We start from the raw sequence: 15,375 nt of genomic DNA, 5'->3' as shown, positions 1-15,375 counted from the left end.
CGCACGTAGCCCCTCATGTTTTCGCCGTCGATTGCACATCACGAGTATGCCTTGGCAGTCGGAAGCGATGTTGGGCGAGCACTAATTGGTCAGGAGCACCCATCAAACACTTTAGTTCACCGGGGAAGACTTAGCACGTGCAGGTCGACATAAAATCGGGGTGAGAAGAGGACCGATGGAGGCGCATCATGGAAGTATAATAGAGCCAAGCCAGCGATCAATGTCTGGAGGATATTGACATAAATTGGGTTCGTTAGAACGATTATTTCGAGCTGCGACCAACTTCTTTGGAACAACCAACTTACCCGCCATCACCCCGAATTCTGTGATAGACGGGACATAGCCAGCCGCATACGCCATCCGGCATCGCCGATCACCAACCCTGAAACAGGGCACTTCCCGCGAGGCTACACTTAAGCATATCGCGTATAGGAAAGTCAGAGATATAAACGAGAGCAGAGCCGGTGCATGAAACAGTCGTCCTATCAGCCCGTCTTTCATCCATCAAACACCACGATGTCGTCCTACGACTCTGCCAGATCGGGATATCAGCCCCATCCGCAATACTCACAACAACAACCACCCTATCCCACCACACCGGGACCGCCACAATCACAGCAACCAACCAACTACTTCCCACCGATCCCCGAACAACAACCCATCTACTCCTCTTCACCAACATCGCCCTACAACAGCGGCGCAATGATCTCAATGCCACAACCACACATGCCAACCCACCGGCGCACCTCCTCCTCCTCATCCTACAACAGCCAACGCCCCACACACTTCCAACCCACGCCCTCCCAAGCAATCCCAATCCGCCAACCAGACCCACATTCCTACCAATACCAACAACCCACCCATCTAGCCCCCGCCTCGTACCCACCGCCCGTCGCCTACGCGCCGCAAGCCGCACCCATCTACGCGCGCTCTTCGTCGCAGCAAAGCCACTACTCGCACCACAGCACGCACGCACACAATGCGCATGCCTATGCGGACGGAGAGGACAAGTACGAGGACGAGCATCATAGACATCATGATCAGCATTACGGGGAGCTGGATCCGGAGACGGAGAGGGAGTATAAGAGGAGGTATGCGCGGGAGAAGGAGGTGGAGAGGAGGCCGACGTTGGGTGGCAGTGTACTAAGCATGATTGGGAAAGTCGGAGGGCTGCTTGGGAGCGATAGGCGGTGATGCTCAAGGGCGGTGGTTTGAGCGGATGTTGAAGGTTTGGAAGTGATACCCCACGGATGTTTCCTCTTGTCTTATTGCTTCGGCGGTGATTGTACGATAGTGGGAAGCGTCAGATTGGCCCTATGCTATGACGAATTAACTCTTGGACGATTGAATGAAGGAATTGATCTTGAATTTGTCGTGCAATATGTATAAAGGTAGTGCTGCTGATATGATCCCCTATAAACGCCTCTCGCTTGATAGAGAGGAAGAAACGCTGTCGGACGCCAAGTAGTAATGCAGCCGATGAAACGTCAAAACAGAAACTTTTCGTACTTCAGCGCTTGAAGCCGATATGGAAGTGTTGGCCCTGCCCAACAAGTTTTTCGTGCCCATGTTCTCGCCACTTTCCTTGCCAACATCGAGGTGGCAGACAGGTTGCGATACTGACGCCCGAGCTGCAGCTCGCTGCTGAGCGTGTACGCAAGCCGGTGGCTTGTAACCCTCCGAGAATGTGTTGCCTCGGACGCGACACGGCATTGTCCGGCCCGTCACGTCGCCTTCTGCCGTCCATTCCTTTCCCGACCCGGTGTAATATGCACTCTATGCGTATACGATTATGTAGTTGGCGAGCTCGGTACAGACGATTCGTGGTCGTGATTCGTTCAGCTGAAGGTCTCGCCAATGTGACGCTCGCTCTCGGGTTTCCAGGTACCTGTTACTAGTTAGTATTGAGGAAACCAGGGACTCGAGACGGGTGTAATGGAAGGATGCTCGCGGCCCGACGTGTCGTTCCGCGTGGTACCGTGCAGCGTAGCACGGCACTCACAAGGCACGATAAGAAAAGATTGTCACGTACCTTCAAAGTTGTGCTTGACATAAGCCATTGGGTCGTCATCCTCGCCAGCGCCCATAGTCTTAATGCCGGGGCTGAAACTGGTGATAGGCAGCACAATGACGTCGCCGACCTTCTTGGGCGCCTTCATGCCAGTGAAGTTCTCCCATGTAATGTTGCCCTTGCTCGTGCTCATGTCAAAGTAGTCGGGGTTGTTGAAGTAGTTGAAGATGGTATCGGTCCAGACGGCGGGCCCAGTGAACTCGATTATGCCCTTGTAGTCCTTGCTGAGTTTGCCGGCGCGCTTGCGGTCAAGTGTCTCCTGTGTGATGTTTGCGACAACATCGACGAGAACAGGGTGGCCAGGCTTAGACTGGATGGTCCACTGGCAGAACTGGACACGCCGAGAGTACCACTGAGCCCAGTCTGGACGATCTGGGTCAGCCTCAATGCCAATGACCATTCCGTAGCTGTTTGCGGGCACATCAGAAGGTATCCAGTCTGACGCGGGCTTCAGTGCCGAAGTGTCAATATCCGAGTAGATGCCGCCACGAGCTAGAAGGATCAGGTAGCGGAAGAAGTCGGCTTTTAGGACGGGTACGGGGAGGGCGTTGTAGGCTTCGATGACCTCGGGGACAGAGGAGTAGAGGTGTCTGATCAGGTGCACTGCGACGTCGTCGGTGATGACCTCGTGGACGAAAGAAGGGTGGTGTATGCTCCAGCTGGCCTCTGGCTCGCGGAACATCTCGTCAAACTGACCCTGCGCCGGTGTGTACTTCCACGTCTGCCAAATGTATGCGGGTGTCTTCGCGTCGACATCGTAGGGGAACTGGTACTCGAGCTGGTCCTTGAGCGGGCGCTCTCTCAGCTCGTCCATGCTGACCTGGGTTTTGGGCTTCTTGCGCGCGGGCGCATCGGGAGTGTCAAAGGTCTTGTCTGCCTTTTCGGTCGCCTTTTGCGCCTCTTTCGACTGCTGTTCCTTGGCCTTTGTGCGTTCTCTGTCTGCCGGGTTCACCCAGGCAGTGGGCCGGGGCATTTCCTTCGCATTGCGGAAGTTTGGGGTTGTGCTACCGTGGTGCTGCGACTTGAAGATGAAGAATAGCGTTAGGCAGGCCAGGGAAAGCACGAGGGCCTTCTTGAAGGTAAGCATGGTGGCGGGCGCGGTTGAAGAGCCAGGCGAATAATGAGGAGGGGCGTCCTCGGTGGTGGAAACGGCGGGCACAGGTGGAACTCGATAGGGCCTAGGTGGGAAGATATACTATCAAAGCAGACGCCCTGGCTGGGTTTGGGGGTACAGAGGGAAAGCCGGCTCGCTGCTTCGGGCAGTCGTGACCTGGCGGGTGAAAGGGCTAGTGGTTGCGGTCGTGAGAAGGAAATGAGAGGTGGAACGCGCAATTCACGGACACGAGGGAAGAACGAACGACATGGAGAACGGTGAAAGGCGTAGAGGCTACTGAGAGCATGGGCGGCGGCGGCGATACCACGGGCTTTTTGAAAGAACCTCCAAAGGGCCAAAGCCAAGCAGGGGGTCTGCGAGTTTCACGTTCGCAGGCGCGCTAAGAGACTAGCGTGCCTGTCGCCGGCGAATGTTCCATGGCCGACTCAACATCGCGGCAAAGCTTGTTCCAAATCAGTTGGCGCACCGAGTCGCCTGTAGGAACAACCCTGGTTGAATTACGACGCTGGGACGATCTCTCACGCACTTCCCACGCCTCTCGTGCATGCCGGGTGGAGAGCCTGGGAATGACAGGTATACCTCTTCGCACCTCGTCAGCCTCGAATCCCCACGTCCAGCTTGGCTGCGACGACGGGAATGCATGGCAACGGCGATGAACGCCTCTTTGAGGTCTACCATGGTTACACCCATTATTCCCCCAACGCTTCACTCTGGCCCGTCTTCGATTCATTGTCGCGTTGACGCGCGTTGGCTCCAGGCTCGGAAGGAGCTAGGTGAAACGCCGCGTCCTACCTATTGGAGCGTAGCCCTCCCGCGTCATTGTGCCCAGCTGCTGCCGCTCCAACATCGTTGGCTGGCCTCTCAGCTTCCAGACAGCTGCAGCTGCAGCACTGCGCTGCCGGTTGCTCTGGGACCTATCTGCCTAAGCTCGTCGACTACAGCACGCTTCTGCACATGCCACGCTTACTGGTGGAAGTCTCGAACGGCGTCTTATCGCGACGACGAAGCCGCAGCTTCCTCATCCATCGCAACGTCATCGACACTCTATCTTTGATCCGCCCTCCCCGCCCGCGCGGCTTGGTGTACTAGCAATGCCCCGCCATTGATCCGAGTATTGCAATTCTTCCGACTTGAGATCAGATGCAGAGCGAGAAGGGCAGCTGCCGTCCTACAAGACACGGCTATGTTTCATATTGAGCGACAAGACCGTTGCGTATACGAGGTTGCTGCAAGATCCTCGAATAGCATGTCGATGTGACAGTACCCCGCGATATCTATACTATACAGATCGCTTGTCATCGTCTATCTTACAAACTAACACGCCTTCCTCTCATGAACAACGGTCCGACGGCTCTACGATTCACTCTCGATCGCAGAGGCTTGCACCGAGGCATGACGACAATACTCCATGGTGATCCAGCGGGATCCCTGGAATAACGGCTGCGCAAAAGTAACAACATAAAGTATGTTGCTTTGCAAGAGCGTCAATGCCACTAAACCTCCGACCCTTAGTCTTCTACACAAACCCCACGATTACTCTTCACACCCCAAATCCATCTTCGGTCACTCGCTACCCGTACGCGTCAGCTTCTTCACGTCCAACTCTTGTCAGCGCAAAACGTTACAGTCTCGCGTGTCATAGTTTCAGATACCCGCCGCCGGGAACAACCTTCAACCGAAACGCACCCGTTTCTCGGCTAGGCACACCCGCGCTCAGGTTGGAAAAGCAAACAGCCGCGCGCACCACTGCCGTTGATGCCGTGCAGGGCTGACGGTTTCTGAGGCGGGAGAAGCAAAACACAACGTCTGGGAGCTAACCGTGCCTGAAATTATAATGTATTGCGCTTCGCAACGTCAAATTCCAGACTAGCAATGCTGGTGAATGATGTGTTTGTCTTGCTACATATAGACTGACTTTACATATAGATGGGCGATCTTAAGGCCTCACATAGAATGCGAAGATTAGTATCCATATTCAGATCCGTATCGGTACAATGATCCACCGTCCACTCCACCCAAACTATCAATAGCATCACTGGCTGTGCAGGACTATCTTTACCAGCACTCCCCAGCTGCAATCTTCGTATCGCTCACTCCAACATCACCATTGTGTATTATAATCTCACCAAGCAATAAGTCTTATCGAGTAGCGCTATGCTTACACCGCTGCACGTACCCATCTAGATCCCTACCTAACGTACCTGCGTTAGCGAGTTGGGTAGTACAAAAAGTGGATTTACGGTTTTCATTAGCCTCATCTTAGAGATACGAGAAGTATCGTACAGTAGTTTCTCAACAAACATTTCGATGATGGGTAAAGGGGTTCAGGAGAATCGACGCGTTGGGTTTTTCCATGGGTTACTGCTTCGAACTAATGGAAGTAGATGACCTAACGTCAATGTTGGCTCCAGGTGTTTGACATTTCCCGTGACCGAGGTGCTCAAACAGCTTTCTCATCGGAGCCTCCCCATCCAAAGTCAATCCGACACCAGGCTCCTTCTCCTCGTTTGCGCACGCCTTGTATTTCCATGCCAACCAGTCTGGCCACTTTCTCTCTGTTCACCCACTCCGCCACCGCATGGCCCGTCTCGTTTGGGTTCAAACGCCAGGCTTCTTTGTCCCTGTTGTCTCTAAGCCAGCGGAGTAATTGCACAGGCACGATACCCGCGGGCATATTCTGCAGACTCTGATTATCGCTTGGGATCCAGCCTTGGAAAAAGTTGATGTATGTTATGCGGCGCCAGGCATCATTCCAATCTGGGCCTGGGATGCCGTTCTGCGTGCTCCATTCTTCTGTGTTTCCGTTTATGTCTGTTGGGGTGCGACCGGGGTGCGATGTGAGGGCTTTGAGCCAGTTGCAGCCTTCTAGGTCGAGCCATTGTAGCGAGTATGTGTCTTTTGAGAAGCGGCGGAGGATGTTGGTGGCTTCGTGCCAGTCGTCGTCGAGGTCGGAGTAGAAGTGCGATCCGCCTAGTGATACGCTCGTGTGTTTTGATATCATGGAAGTAGTATTCGCGTTCGGTGTCATCGAAGGCCGTGGCCAGTGCGCGAGCGAAAGGTGTGTGATCTTGTTGAGGTTGGGCGAGATACGAAGTAAGTCGGGCCATGAAGCCCATTGGCCAGGTTTCGCAAGGGAAAGCCGGCTCAGGTTGCTGAAGTAGGGAGTTTGCAGCTTCATTGCTGGTACCAAGGGTGCTGCTGGACTTTCTTGTATTTCCTCTTCCCAGGAGTCGGCGACGTCGTCCGTTACGCGGAGCGAAGCGAGGTCTACAGTGGTTATAGCACTGGAAACGGGACGCTTGACGCATTTTCCAAGATCGGTGATCTTGAAGCGTTCGCTCAAGAGTCCGCTGAGGTCGAGGAATTGCACTTCATCCCAACCCGCTGTACCGGTGCCCTCTTCATCCTGGAACAGGATCTTGAGCGACTTGAAGCTCAAACCTCCCTGCCCATATAGTGTGAGATAGCTCAGTAGCGCTTCTTTTAGCGATATCGGTAGCGATGGAATGTAGTGCTGTTCGTACTCGGAAAGCTCCTCCCAATGTTGCGCAAGTGTCCGGAGACATTGGTGGACGAGGCTTCGCGGCGGTGGTAGGCGCTGTCATGAGTAAGAAGCCTGAATTGTTAAGCCTGGAAGACCAGATGTGCTAGCACGCCGCCTCCCACGACGAAGAAACCGAACACCCAGGAGCCTACGTTGACGCTAGACCGTCAAGACTGGATTCTTCTGCGCCAATGTAGACTCCACGGTGTTCAATTTCCCCATCGATTGAGGTGACGCGCTGGGGAGCATCGTACCTTCAGTTCCTCGTTTGTGACCCTAGCCAGCGTGGCAAACCTCACGGCGCCCTTCTCTACGTCGCTCTTCTTCTTCCTCATGTACGCTGGCGCATGCCGACTCGTCTGCAACCAGCTTGAAGGCGCCGCGGGGCCTGGTGGGGGTCTCACACCACCCATGACCCTCCGCGTGCGTGTATTCGCCTTTGGTTTGGGAGCATTAACTTCGGGTATGTGCAGGATGCGCCGCAGCTCTGGCGGGACGGTACGACTGCTTACTACCGAAGTGAGCTCATCGCGCTGTTCGGGTGTTGCTCTCGGAGCTTGTTCGCGACGCAGCTGCTGGATGCGCTGGTTGACGGTTTGGGGTTCAGATGACGAGGACGAGGATGCGGGGGAGCGTGAGCTCTGTAGCGAAGGGTGGACGTAAGATGGTTTTGCTGTTGTGTACGAGGGCGTGTGCTTCTTGGGCATGGCACCGGCGACGGTTGCTGCTGCTGCGCGTGGAGCCGGAAGCTGCCTGGTGCTGGTACTGGTACGCTATATGAGTGACTCCAGGGTAAGCGGGGATCAAGGCAGGTGAGTCAAACAGCTATGACTGGATCAAAGAAAGGGCTGAGTGCGACAAGCCCTGCAAGAATGTTGATAAAGCAGCGACGATGGGATGGTGACTCAATGCGATGCATGCGCAGATGGCATCAGATGCGGCCATGTTCCGGGCTCGTCATCGCGCCACTTCGGCTGTGGCGCGCGCCAACACGCCTGCGCACGTGTTGGAGCGACTATTGATTTTGACCCGTTAACTGTCGGAAGGAACGTTCGTCCCGTATGCTAGGTGGTGGGAAGGAACCGAGCGATCATATAGGCCCTCGGCAATCTAATCGTAATAATTGCAAAACCAACCGCAAGGTGTAGCCAACCTTGGAAACTTGTCCAAATTGGCACGGGGGAGGCGGAGTTGCAACCGTCTGTCAAGTCGCTGTCACTGTCAACAGTCACGCTAAACACGCGGGAAGCACATAGCTCTGTCCAGACCGTCGTTCCTCACCCTTTTAACTCTCTCCTTCTCCTATCCTCACAAACGAAGAGCCTGAGCTGACATCGTGGTTGTCGCTCACGGCCTCATTCGCTGATACCGCCGAAACCACCGAGTGGCATGGAATCTTCCATACTTTTTGATCACGGATTCCCCCTATTGACCCGGCATTAATGGGCTTCATTTCTCGTGATCGCGACTACAGGCATGGCAATCTTGCGCGCCCCGTCATCGCCCTGAGTACCAAGCACCGACCCACGCGCATGCTGGTCTGCTAATTTTATCTTCCTGGTTACTGGTTACTGGTCACTGGTCAGCTACGGCAGATCCTCGTAAGGCAAGATCCGCCGTTTTGGTGGAGCTCAGCTCAGGCCGCTCAAGCCCGCCTCATCTTGAGCGCGCGTCGTCGCTCCTATCTTTTTTTCTCCCTCCACCTTTTCTTGTTTGTCAACCACGACGCTGCCACTGACGATGACATGACCTGCCTTCCGGCGTTGCTTTCGTTTCCACTTCCACCCTTCGATTAGCGATGCGATAATACCCTTGGAGCATTTTCACTCTCGTTTACAGTCTAGTCGCACATTATGCATTTCTCGCCTTCCCGCCTGGTCATAGGCATCGCCGTCTTCGTCGCTGTTAGCTTCTTCTACACCATCAACTCGATATCCGCACGCGATCCTACCTCCATCTTCTTCAACCCACGCAAAGGCTATGCCCCCCGCTATTCCGCCGTCAGACGCCAGCAGGCCGAGTCCTTCGTCGAGTCCTACAACCCCGCAAACGTAACCAAGGCCGGCCCCGAGAAGCAGCGGAAACTATGTGTGGGCATATCTTCATACCAGCGCGACGGTGCTCAGTATCTGCCGGATGCTGTGGGCTCGCTACTTGAAGGACTTACGCCTGAAGAGCGACAGGAGATATACCTTATCGTCTTCATACCCCACTCGAACCCCGGGGCACACCCTGCGTACAACGAGGAGTGGCTATCTGGTCTTGCCGACGAGGTATTGACCTACGGATACGGCTACGACCGCATGCAGTACATTCGGATAATGGAGGCACGAAACAACTATATCGAGAAGGGTTTGTTCGACTACCAATACCTGTTGAACAAATGTACGGAACAATATACACCCTATGTTGCTCTTTTCGAAGACGACACCGTAGCCATGGACGGCTGGTACCACCGTACCCTCGGCGCCATCCACGAAGCCGAGCAACAAGCCGCCTTGCAGCGCGCGAAACCCGACTTCCTCTACCTACGCCTCTTCTACACGGAAGAGTTTCTCGGCTGGAACGCCGAGGAGTGGAAGACGTACTTGAAGAACTCAGTCTACGTGGCCCTCGTACCCACGGTCGTCATCCTCTTCCTCCGCTTCGCACAACCCACCACTAAACTCACCCTCGCCCTCATGACCCGCCGCACTTTCTTCGCCATGTACACCACACTCGCCCTTCTCATCCTCATATACTTCGGCCTCGGCCGCATCACCGTCCAGCCCATGGCCGTCGGCGTCCACGAGATGCCGCGCTTCGCTTGCTGCAGTCAAGCCTTCGTCTTCCCCAACGTCAAAGCCGGCGAACTCGTCGAATACTTCAAAGAACGCCATCTAGGATACATGGACGTCATAACCGAGGACTTTGCAAACGAACGCAACGAGCTGAGATATGCAGTCACACCCAGTCTGGTCCAACATGTGGGAAGGAAGAGCTTTCACGGTGACGATGTTGGCCCGATGAGCAAGTGGATGTTGAGTGTGGCAGAGAAGACATGGAGTTTTGCGTTTGAGAAGTTTGATTGGAGGGCGCTAAGGAGGGAGCACGAAGAGGTTGCGAAGATGAGGAGTGATGCGAGAGATCCGTTTGCTGGCGGGCTGGAGATATAGATGCGGGACTTGAGTAATGATTTCCTATAGACTACTGATATGTTAGATAGAGATATACCCATGAATTTGTCAATGTATTTTGTTTCAATGAACTCAACACAGCTTTTACTTGTTCTTGTGATGTGCACACTTGTTGAGATCTCATCATGTCTTCCATCAAACCACTTGTCCGGGACGCATGGGTGAAAGTCATTTGGCATAATGGAAACCAAGTCATGCATACTGGAATGTACTACTGTTCGAATTGGTTGAGAAGTAAAGTCGACTTACATACTAGCTGTGCACTTATTGGGGCTGGGGTTTTGGTGATTGGTCAGTCTTGGCTGCTCGTTGGTGGTGAACCGGGAAGTGGAAGTGATAGCTTGCTCGTCAACGCACGCTTTCGTGGGCTAAGAAAGGTTCCAAAGAACAGTCGATCACATCTTGGTGTGCCGGAGTTTTGTGTGGACCGACTCCAGGTCTAATCTTGCTTGACGCCGTGCCGCTGAAGCGTCACTCATGGCCTGACTGAGCGCGCAGAAGTGCCGAGATTGACACGTCGCAATATGGATCTAGACGCTGTTAGTTAAGCTCATTTGTGCGGGGTCGATAAGGGTTTACCTGCTTCTTCTCCCGTCGCTGCCTCTTTCTTCACCCTACTCCTTCACTCCAACTTTTTGCCCACCCACACCATCTGAACACCTCAATATTTCACTATCTGACGAAGCTGATTGTGCGAAATGTCTCAAATCTACTCCGCTTCTCATCAAGTTACGTCCTGCGCTGGATACGATGTCATCGGTAAGTTCGCTCTTTCAACCTTTGCAGCGACGACGTGGAGCAGCCACAACATGTAGAAACGCGGGGAGCGAAGTGTAGGGGCTGCATCAATGAGTATAACACATCTACAATCGTGTTGAATGGAATAGAACTGCAGTACTACACGAAACTGGGATTTTTGAATGTTTCGTTCAAATCGTTGTTGACGATTTGGTGTTGGTATTTTCCCGTAATTTACGAGCTTCTACCACAAATCACAACACCAAACATGGATACAAGCACTCGCTAACACCATTTCTAGGAGTAGAAGATTGGTTAAAGTTCATTCGCAACGGGCCAACGAGCGTTGACTTCGATCTCCAGCCTGGGTTTCTCATCGACCGCACTCAAATGTCCGACTTTTGTCGCCAGATGAATCATTTCGCCACCCCGGGCCCGATCAAAGAACTCGCTTTCAAGCTATTCAATCGCCACGGTCACTTGAGAGAGGAATACAAAGAGCACATCGTCAAGAAGGGGTCTGGCATCTGGGGCTCGGAGCTAGACACTGGTCTTCTCCTTCTACTCAACGGTACCACGACAAATCATGCCGCTCGATGCCACGGTGGGAGCGCACGCATCATGCGAAAGGTACTGGAAGGATTCTCAGATCATTTCAAGGAACCTGTATATGCGTTTGTCAATTCATGGGAAAGCACTGCAAAGGGGTCGACTCCTTGCACCTTTCACGATGACCAAGAACAGAGATTTCGCGATCTCGGCTTCCGACGTGTGGGCAACACGAAATTCTTCGCCTTGTCGAGCGACGCCAGTCATCCGTGCCATCGCCTACCCGTAGTAGATGATTTCGATCCTGCGCCTTTACAGCCATCCAAAGGTACCGAGGACTTCATGAACATTGTCGTCGACGCCCTTGCATCTCCAGACCACTTGTTCCGCGAAAACCTGGATACTAAATACAGTGAGATGAGCGCGGAGGAGATCTCTGGGGTTGTCCTACACTCCTCAGGTGGCAATCTCCTGCACATTGTTGCTCTCAGTGGGATGTACCAAAGTGCAGCTTGTATGGTAGCTCGCTGGCCTGAATTGCGTAATGCGAGGAACGATGCGGGTGAAACCCCGCTTGAGGCTTTGGAATGGCTAATCGAGGAGGATAAAATGAGACTCGAATATTTCGATGCGAAGGATCGATTCGATCATGGATGGATCACGCCCAAGAACACTGAAGAGACCTTAGCTGCGCTACGTGGATAGTTAGCTTACCCAAGAGGTCAACAAATTCGTCCGGTAGAACGATCCTCGCGAACGCATCAGATGATTAGAAAACGTGTTGGACTTTGTGATATTTCAACTAAAGCAATTTCTGTACGCCGCGCAGATGTGGACTATAGAGAACTATGACGCTGGGCCATTGCCAGTCTGCTCTTTGCCCTCGTTGCCGATCACTGGGGTATACTCAGCTCCAACCAGCTTCGCCAGCTCTGAGATGTTGGTGTGATCAACCGTGTTCTGCATGCGGTACATGTACTCGCATTCGCCATCTACAAATGCCTTTCGTTAGCAGTGCGACCGCGAAAAGAATGGCTGGCATATGATTACTTACCAGCCGATAGAACCACCTCACCACCGTTCAGTGCCTTTGGTCCCACAGAGTTCACATGCTGCAGATTTCCCAACGCGCCCTTGATGCCGCCGAAGATTCTGGACATGGTGCTACCCGCGTTGCGCATGTAATCTCGCTGTTCGTCACCAGCTTTGCCCTCAGCTAGGTTGGACTTGAACTGGAAGAGTTTGTGCAGCTGAAGGCTTGGATCAGTGTAGATGGGGTATTTGGAAGAAGAGTTTGCAGCATAGGTGTCGATGGGTTGATAGGAGCCACATCCTACGATGAGAACTGGACACTATTTGTTAGATGATTGTATAATGACTCCACACAGTTCATGCTTACTCTGCGTATTGGAAGGGAGGTTTGAGGGTGGTATAGATTCGCTAATGCAGCGGACGTATGCTTGGCAGTTCAAACACCCTGTCGATGTTAGAATCCTTCATGCATCCTGGTCTACCACTATTCTTCTGATCGAGATGATGCGAGGGTAGCACATGAACCCTGCGATTGAACAGAACTCACAGAAATGCCGAGTGAACACCAATACAGTCCTCTGGCCTTTGACTAGTTCACCCAACGTCTTTGTCTTGCCTTCGCGATCGTATACATCAACTTTGAGCGCTTCCGACAGCTCCTCGGCTGTGGGCAGTTTACGTGCGCCAGTCACGTCGGCGGATTCGGGAGCAGCGGTAGCCATTCTGTATGACTTTGCATATAATGGTGGGTCTATCTCGAGTTTCTGTGGCGGTTGGCAGCGCGTTGTTTGCCGTCTATGGTCATCCCTTTGTCTTGGTGATGACGATTGCGGGTGACGGGAGCGGCATGGCGTTGCGCTAAGAGTGACGCCAGTATCGATGCGACATAGCGCGACTGCCCTGAGTGTGAGGCTGTCCGGCAGGAGCTCTCGATGTTTTTCACCATATCACGTCGTTGCGAAACGGAACGACTCCTTGTTAAAATATCACGCCTTGTCTACAATACATGCTTTGAATTCCATGTTGCCGACGGTTTGCTCGCAGCCCGTTTCACGAACTTTGAGTTCATCCACTATAGCAGGAAAGACAGAGACGAGAAGTTGCGATGAGATGTCAACCAAAGATGAAAGGGCACGAGGCTCGATGCCATTGTCGCGCAAAGCTTTAGCAGAACTTGCCTCTGGCGACTAGGATCTGAACTACTACTAGCACACACCGACTGTGCCAGCTCAGCCTCGCCCTCCAGCACGTTCCAAATCGCGGCCACCGAGGAATGCGACAACAACGAAGCGCTGTTTGTGATGGTCGGAAGCGGAGTGTCCGGACGCGGGGATTTGTTTTCACGGAGACGATCGGCTAGCCGAAAATCACGTCACAAACTCACAAATCTTCCGGCCTCATCGTATTCGGCATATGGGACTACTCGAGTAGGCAGTACGTGCATCCCAAAAGTGACATGAAATATAGGTTTACCTTGCAATTTGGTCCTATTTTGTCACCGCTGCTCGGATGACAGCCGAAGCGATCACCTTTCAAGCTTCGTCAAGCTCGATTGACAGGTGCTATTCCAAAGTTGGCTGCTAATAATGGAGCGACTAGTCGTTAGCTGCCCATCAAGCCTCGCCGGGATGCATCCGAATTATCGAAAACGACCCTGGAACCAGGAAACGTCGCTCGTGTTAAGCGCAATATCGTCATATCATGCGACTGAGCCTCGTATTGCGGCGCAACAAGAGCCGAACGTCGTAGAAGTCCCGCTCGCGAGCCAATGAGGCGTCTCTCGCCTCTCCGGGAGCCTCACGAGAGCCACAACATGGCACCAGGGCTAAGCAAGGACGTGATCAGCTGTTCCTCCTCCGTATATCCGATCACACTCTATTACTACCGACAGTTAGGATGACATCGTGGTGGCCATGTACTTGAAGAATATATAGTCCAGCCATCGCATCTCCAGTTGTTTGCATCCTCATCATCCATCAACAGCCAACAACAACTACCAGCATCTCCTCAACACACACTATACATTTCCACTTCACTCAAGACCCAAAAGACATTCTCGCCAACATGCTCGCCAAATCTGCCGCCATCGCGTTGATCTTAGCATCCGCTGCATCAGCATCTCCCACTCTCCGCATGCGCGAGGACAAATGCACAATCGCCTACGACTCGTGCGTCGCCGCAGGAACTGCTGAAGTCATCTGCTCATGCGACCGGACCGCTTGCTACGGTGAGGACGCCGCGCGCATCCGCGAATGGTGCTCATCCCAAATCGCCCTCCTCCCAAAGACGACCTCAACAGCCACTTCAGCGGCGGCCTTCTCATCTATCTCCGGCATCCCCGGTGGCTGCAACCCAGCTCACCCCGGATCGTGCCCTACACCAACGTCCGCTCCGGCTGCCACTTTCTCATCCATCTCTGGCATTCCCGGAGGCTGCAACCCTGCCCACCCAGGCTCATGCCCTACGCCATCTGCTGGATCTCAGCCAGCCGCTGTCCCTACACCAACTGCTGCCCCTTGCCCTGCGGTAACCGGAACACCAAACTCCAGCCCCAAGCCCGTTGAGGGCAAGACATGGACCGTCTCGAACCTGAGCCGTTACTGCATCGACGGAAACTCGGGTTGCGACTACAACTTCGACTTCACCGCGGATGGCAAGACTGAGCACTGCACTGTTGTCCGCATGCCGGGTTCCAACGCTGCCACCGAGAGCTGGTCCAACCAGTCATGCGGTACTGACTTGACCGTCTCTTGGGGATACGCTGCGCAGCCCGCACCTGCGTTCGCTGTTATCACCGTCAGCAAGTGCAGTGAGCTTGCTTGGTTCGGTGTTTCTGATGTCAATGGCGGAAAGGTTTCGCCCAGCAGCCCTTTCGGCTCCGGTGACTTTGGTACTCTTCCTGCCTCGCCTGTTTACACTTACTACTAGATGGTTTTGACGTACGATTGATGAGATGGGAATGATAGATTCCACGAAATGGGTGGACTGGGATTAATGTAATATTTATAAAGTAATAGACTTGATAACTTGGAACCCTTTGTTAGCTCGTGCGGTGAAACCCCTTCGCATTCCGTAAAAGGGAAAGTTAAACAGGTTCACAGCCTATCATGAGATGAGATTATGCCAATTAGATGGCACAACGTTAAAGTAG

General features: G+C 53.4%; 6 protein-coding genes across 6 annotated transcripts; 3 read left to right on the top strand and 3 right to left on the bottom strand.

Moving 5' to 3' along the window:
• Window positions 1–1,838: 1,838 nt before the first annotated feature.
• Window positions 1,839–3,158, bottom strand: J4E85_004180 (uncharacterized protein; the record flags this gene model as incomplete). The annotated part of the gene is made up of 2 exons (XM_051468441.1): window positions 1,839–1,888; window positions 2,033–3,158. 2 exons carry the CDS (start codon window positions 3,156–3,158, stop codon window positions 1,839–1,841), a joined length of 1,176 nt encoding a protein of 391 aa, XP_051328033.1.
• A 2,467-nt stretch (window positions 3,159–5,625) lies between these two features.
• Window positions 5,626–7,436, bottom strand: J4E85_004179 (uncharacterized protein; the record flags this gene model as incomplete). The annotated part of the gene is made up of 2 exons (XM_051468440.1): window positions 5,626–6,783; window positions 6,984–7,436. 2 exons carry the CDS (start codon window positions 7,434–7,436, stop codon window positions 5,626–5,628), a joined length of 1,611 nt encoding a protein of 536 aa, XP_051328032.1.
• A 1,146-nt stretch (window positions 7,437–8,582) lies between these two features.
• J4E85_004178 (uncharacterized protein) lies at window positions 8,583–9,884 on the top strand (the record flags this gene model as incomplete). Its single annotated transcript, XM_051468439.1, has 1 exon — window positions 8,583–9,884. The coding sequence occupies one exon, from the start codon at window positions 8,583–8,585 to the stop codon at window positions 9,882–9,884; it is 1,302 nt and encodes a 433-aa protein (XP_051328031.1).
• A 1,149-nt stretch (window positions 9,885–11,033) lies between these two features.
• J4E85_004177 (uncharacterized protein) lies at window positions 11,034–11,897 on the top strand (the record flags this gene model as incomplete). The annotated part of the gene is made up of 1 exon (XM_051468438.1): window positions 11,034–11,897. One exon carries the CDS (start codon window positions 11,034–11,036, stop codon window positions 11,895–11,897), a length of 864 nt encoding a protein of 287 aa, XP_051328030.1.
• Window positions 11,898–12,038: 141 nt separating this feature from the next.
• Window positions 12,039–12,946, bottom strand: J4E85_004176 (uncharacterized protein; the record flags this gene model as incomplete). Its single annotated transcript, XM_051468437.1, has 4 exons — window positions 12,039–12,184; window positions 12,247–12,537; window positions 12,592–12,669; window positions 12,772–12,946. 4 exons carry the CDS (start codon window positions 12,944–12,946, stop codon window positions 12,039–12,041), a joined length of 690 nt encoding a protein of 229 aa, XP_051328029.1.
• A 1,342-nt stretch (window positions 12,947–14,288) lies between these two features.
• Window positions 14,289–15,152, top strand: J4E85_004175 (uncharacterized protein; the record flags this gene model as incomplete). Its single annotated transcript, XM_051468436.1, has 1 exon — window positions 14,289–15,152. The coding sequence occupies one exon, from the start codon at window positions 14,289–14,291 to the stop codon at window positions 15,150–15,152; it is 864 nt and encodes a 287-aa protein (XP_051328028.1).
• Window positions 15,153–15,375: the final 223 nt, after the last annotated feature.

This window comes from Alternaria conjuncta (genome assembly GCF_024043145.1).
Source record: "Alternaria conjuncta strain BMP 0040 chromosome Unknown scaffold_5, whole genome shotgun sequence".
NCBI classification, from domain to species: Eukaryota; Fungi; Ascomycota; class Dothideomycetes; order Pleosporales; family Pleosporaceae; genus Alternaria; species Alternaria conjuncta.
The sequence above is the reverse complement of the archived record's forward strand: the minus strand, read 5'-3'. Positions and strand labels throughout refer to the sequence as shown.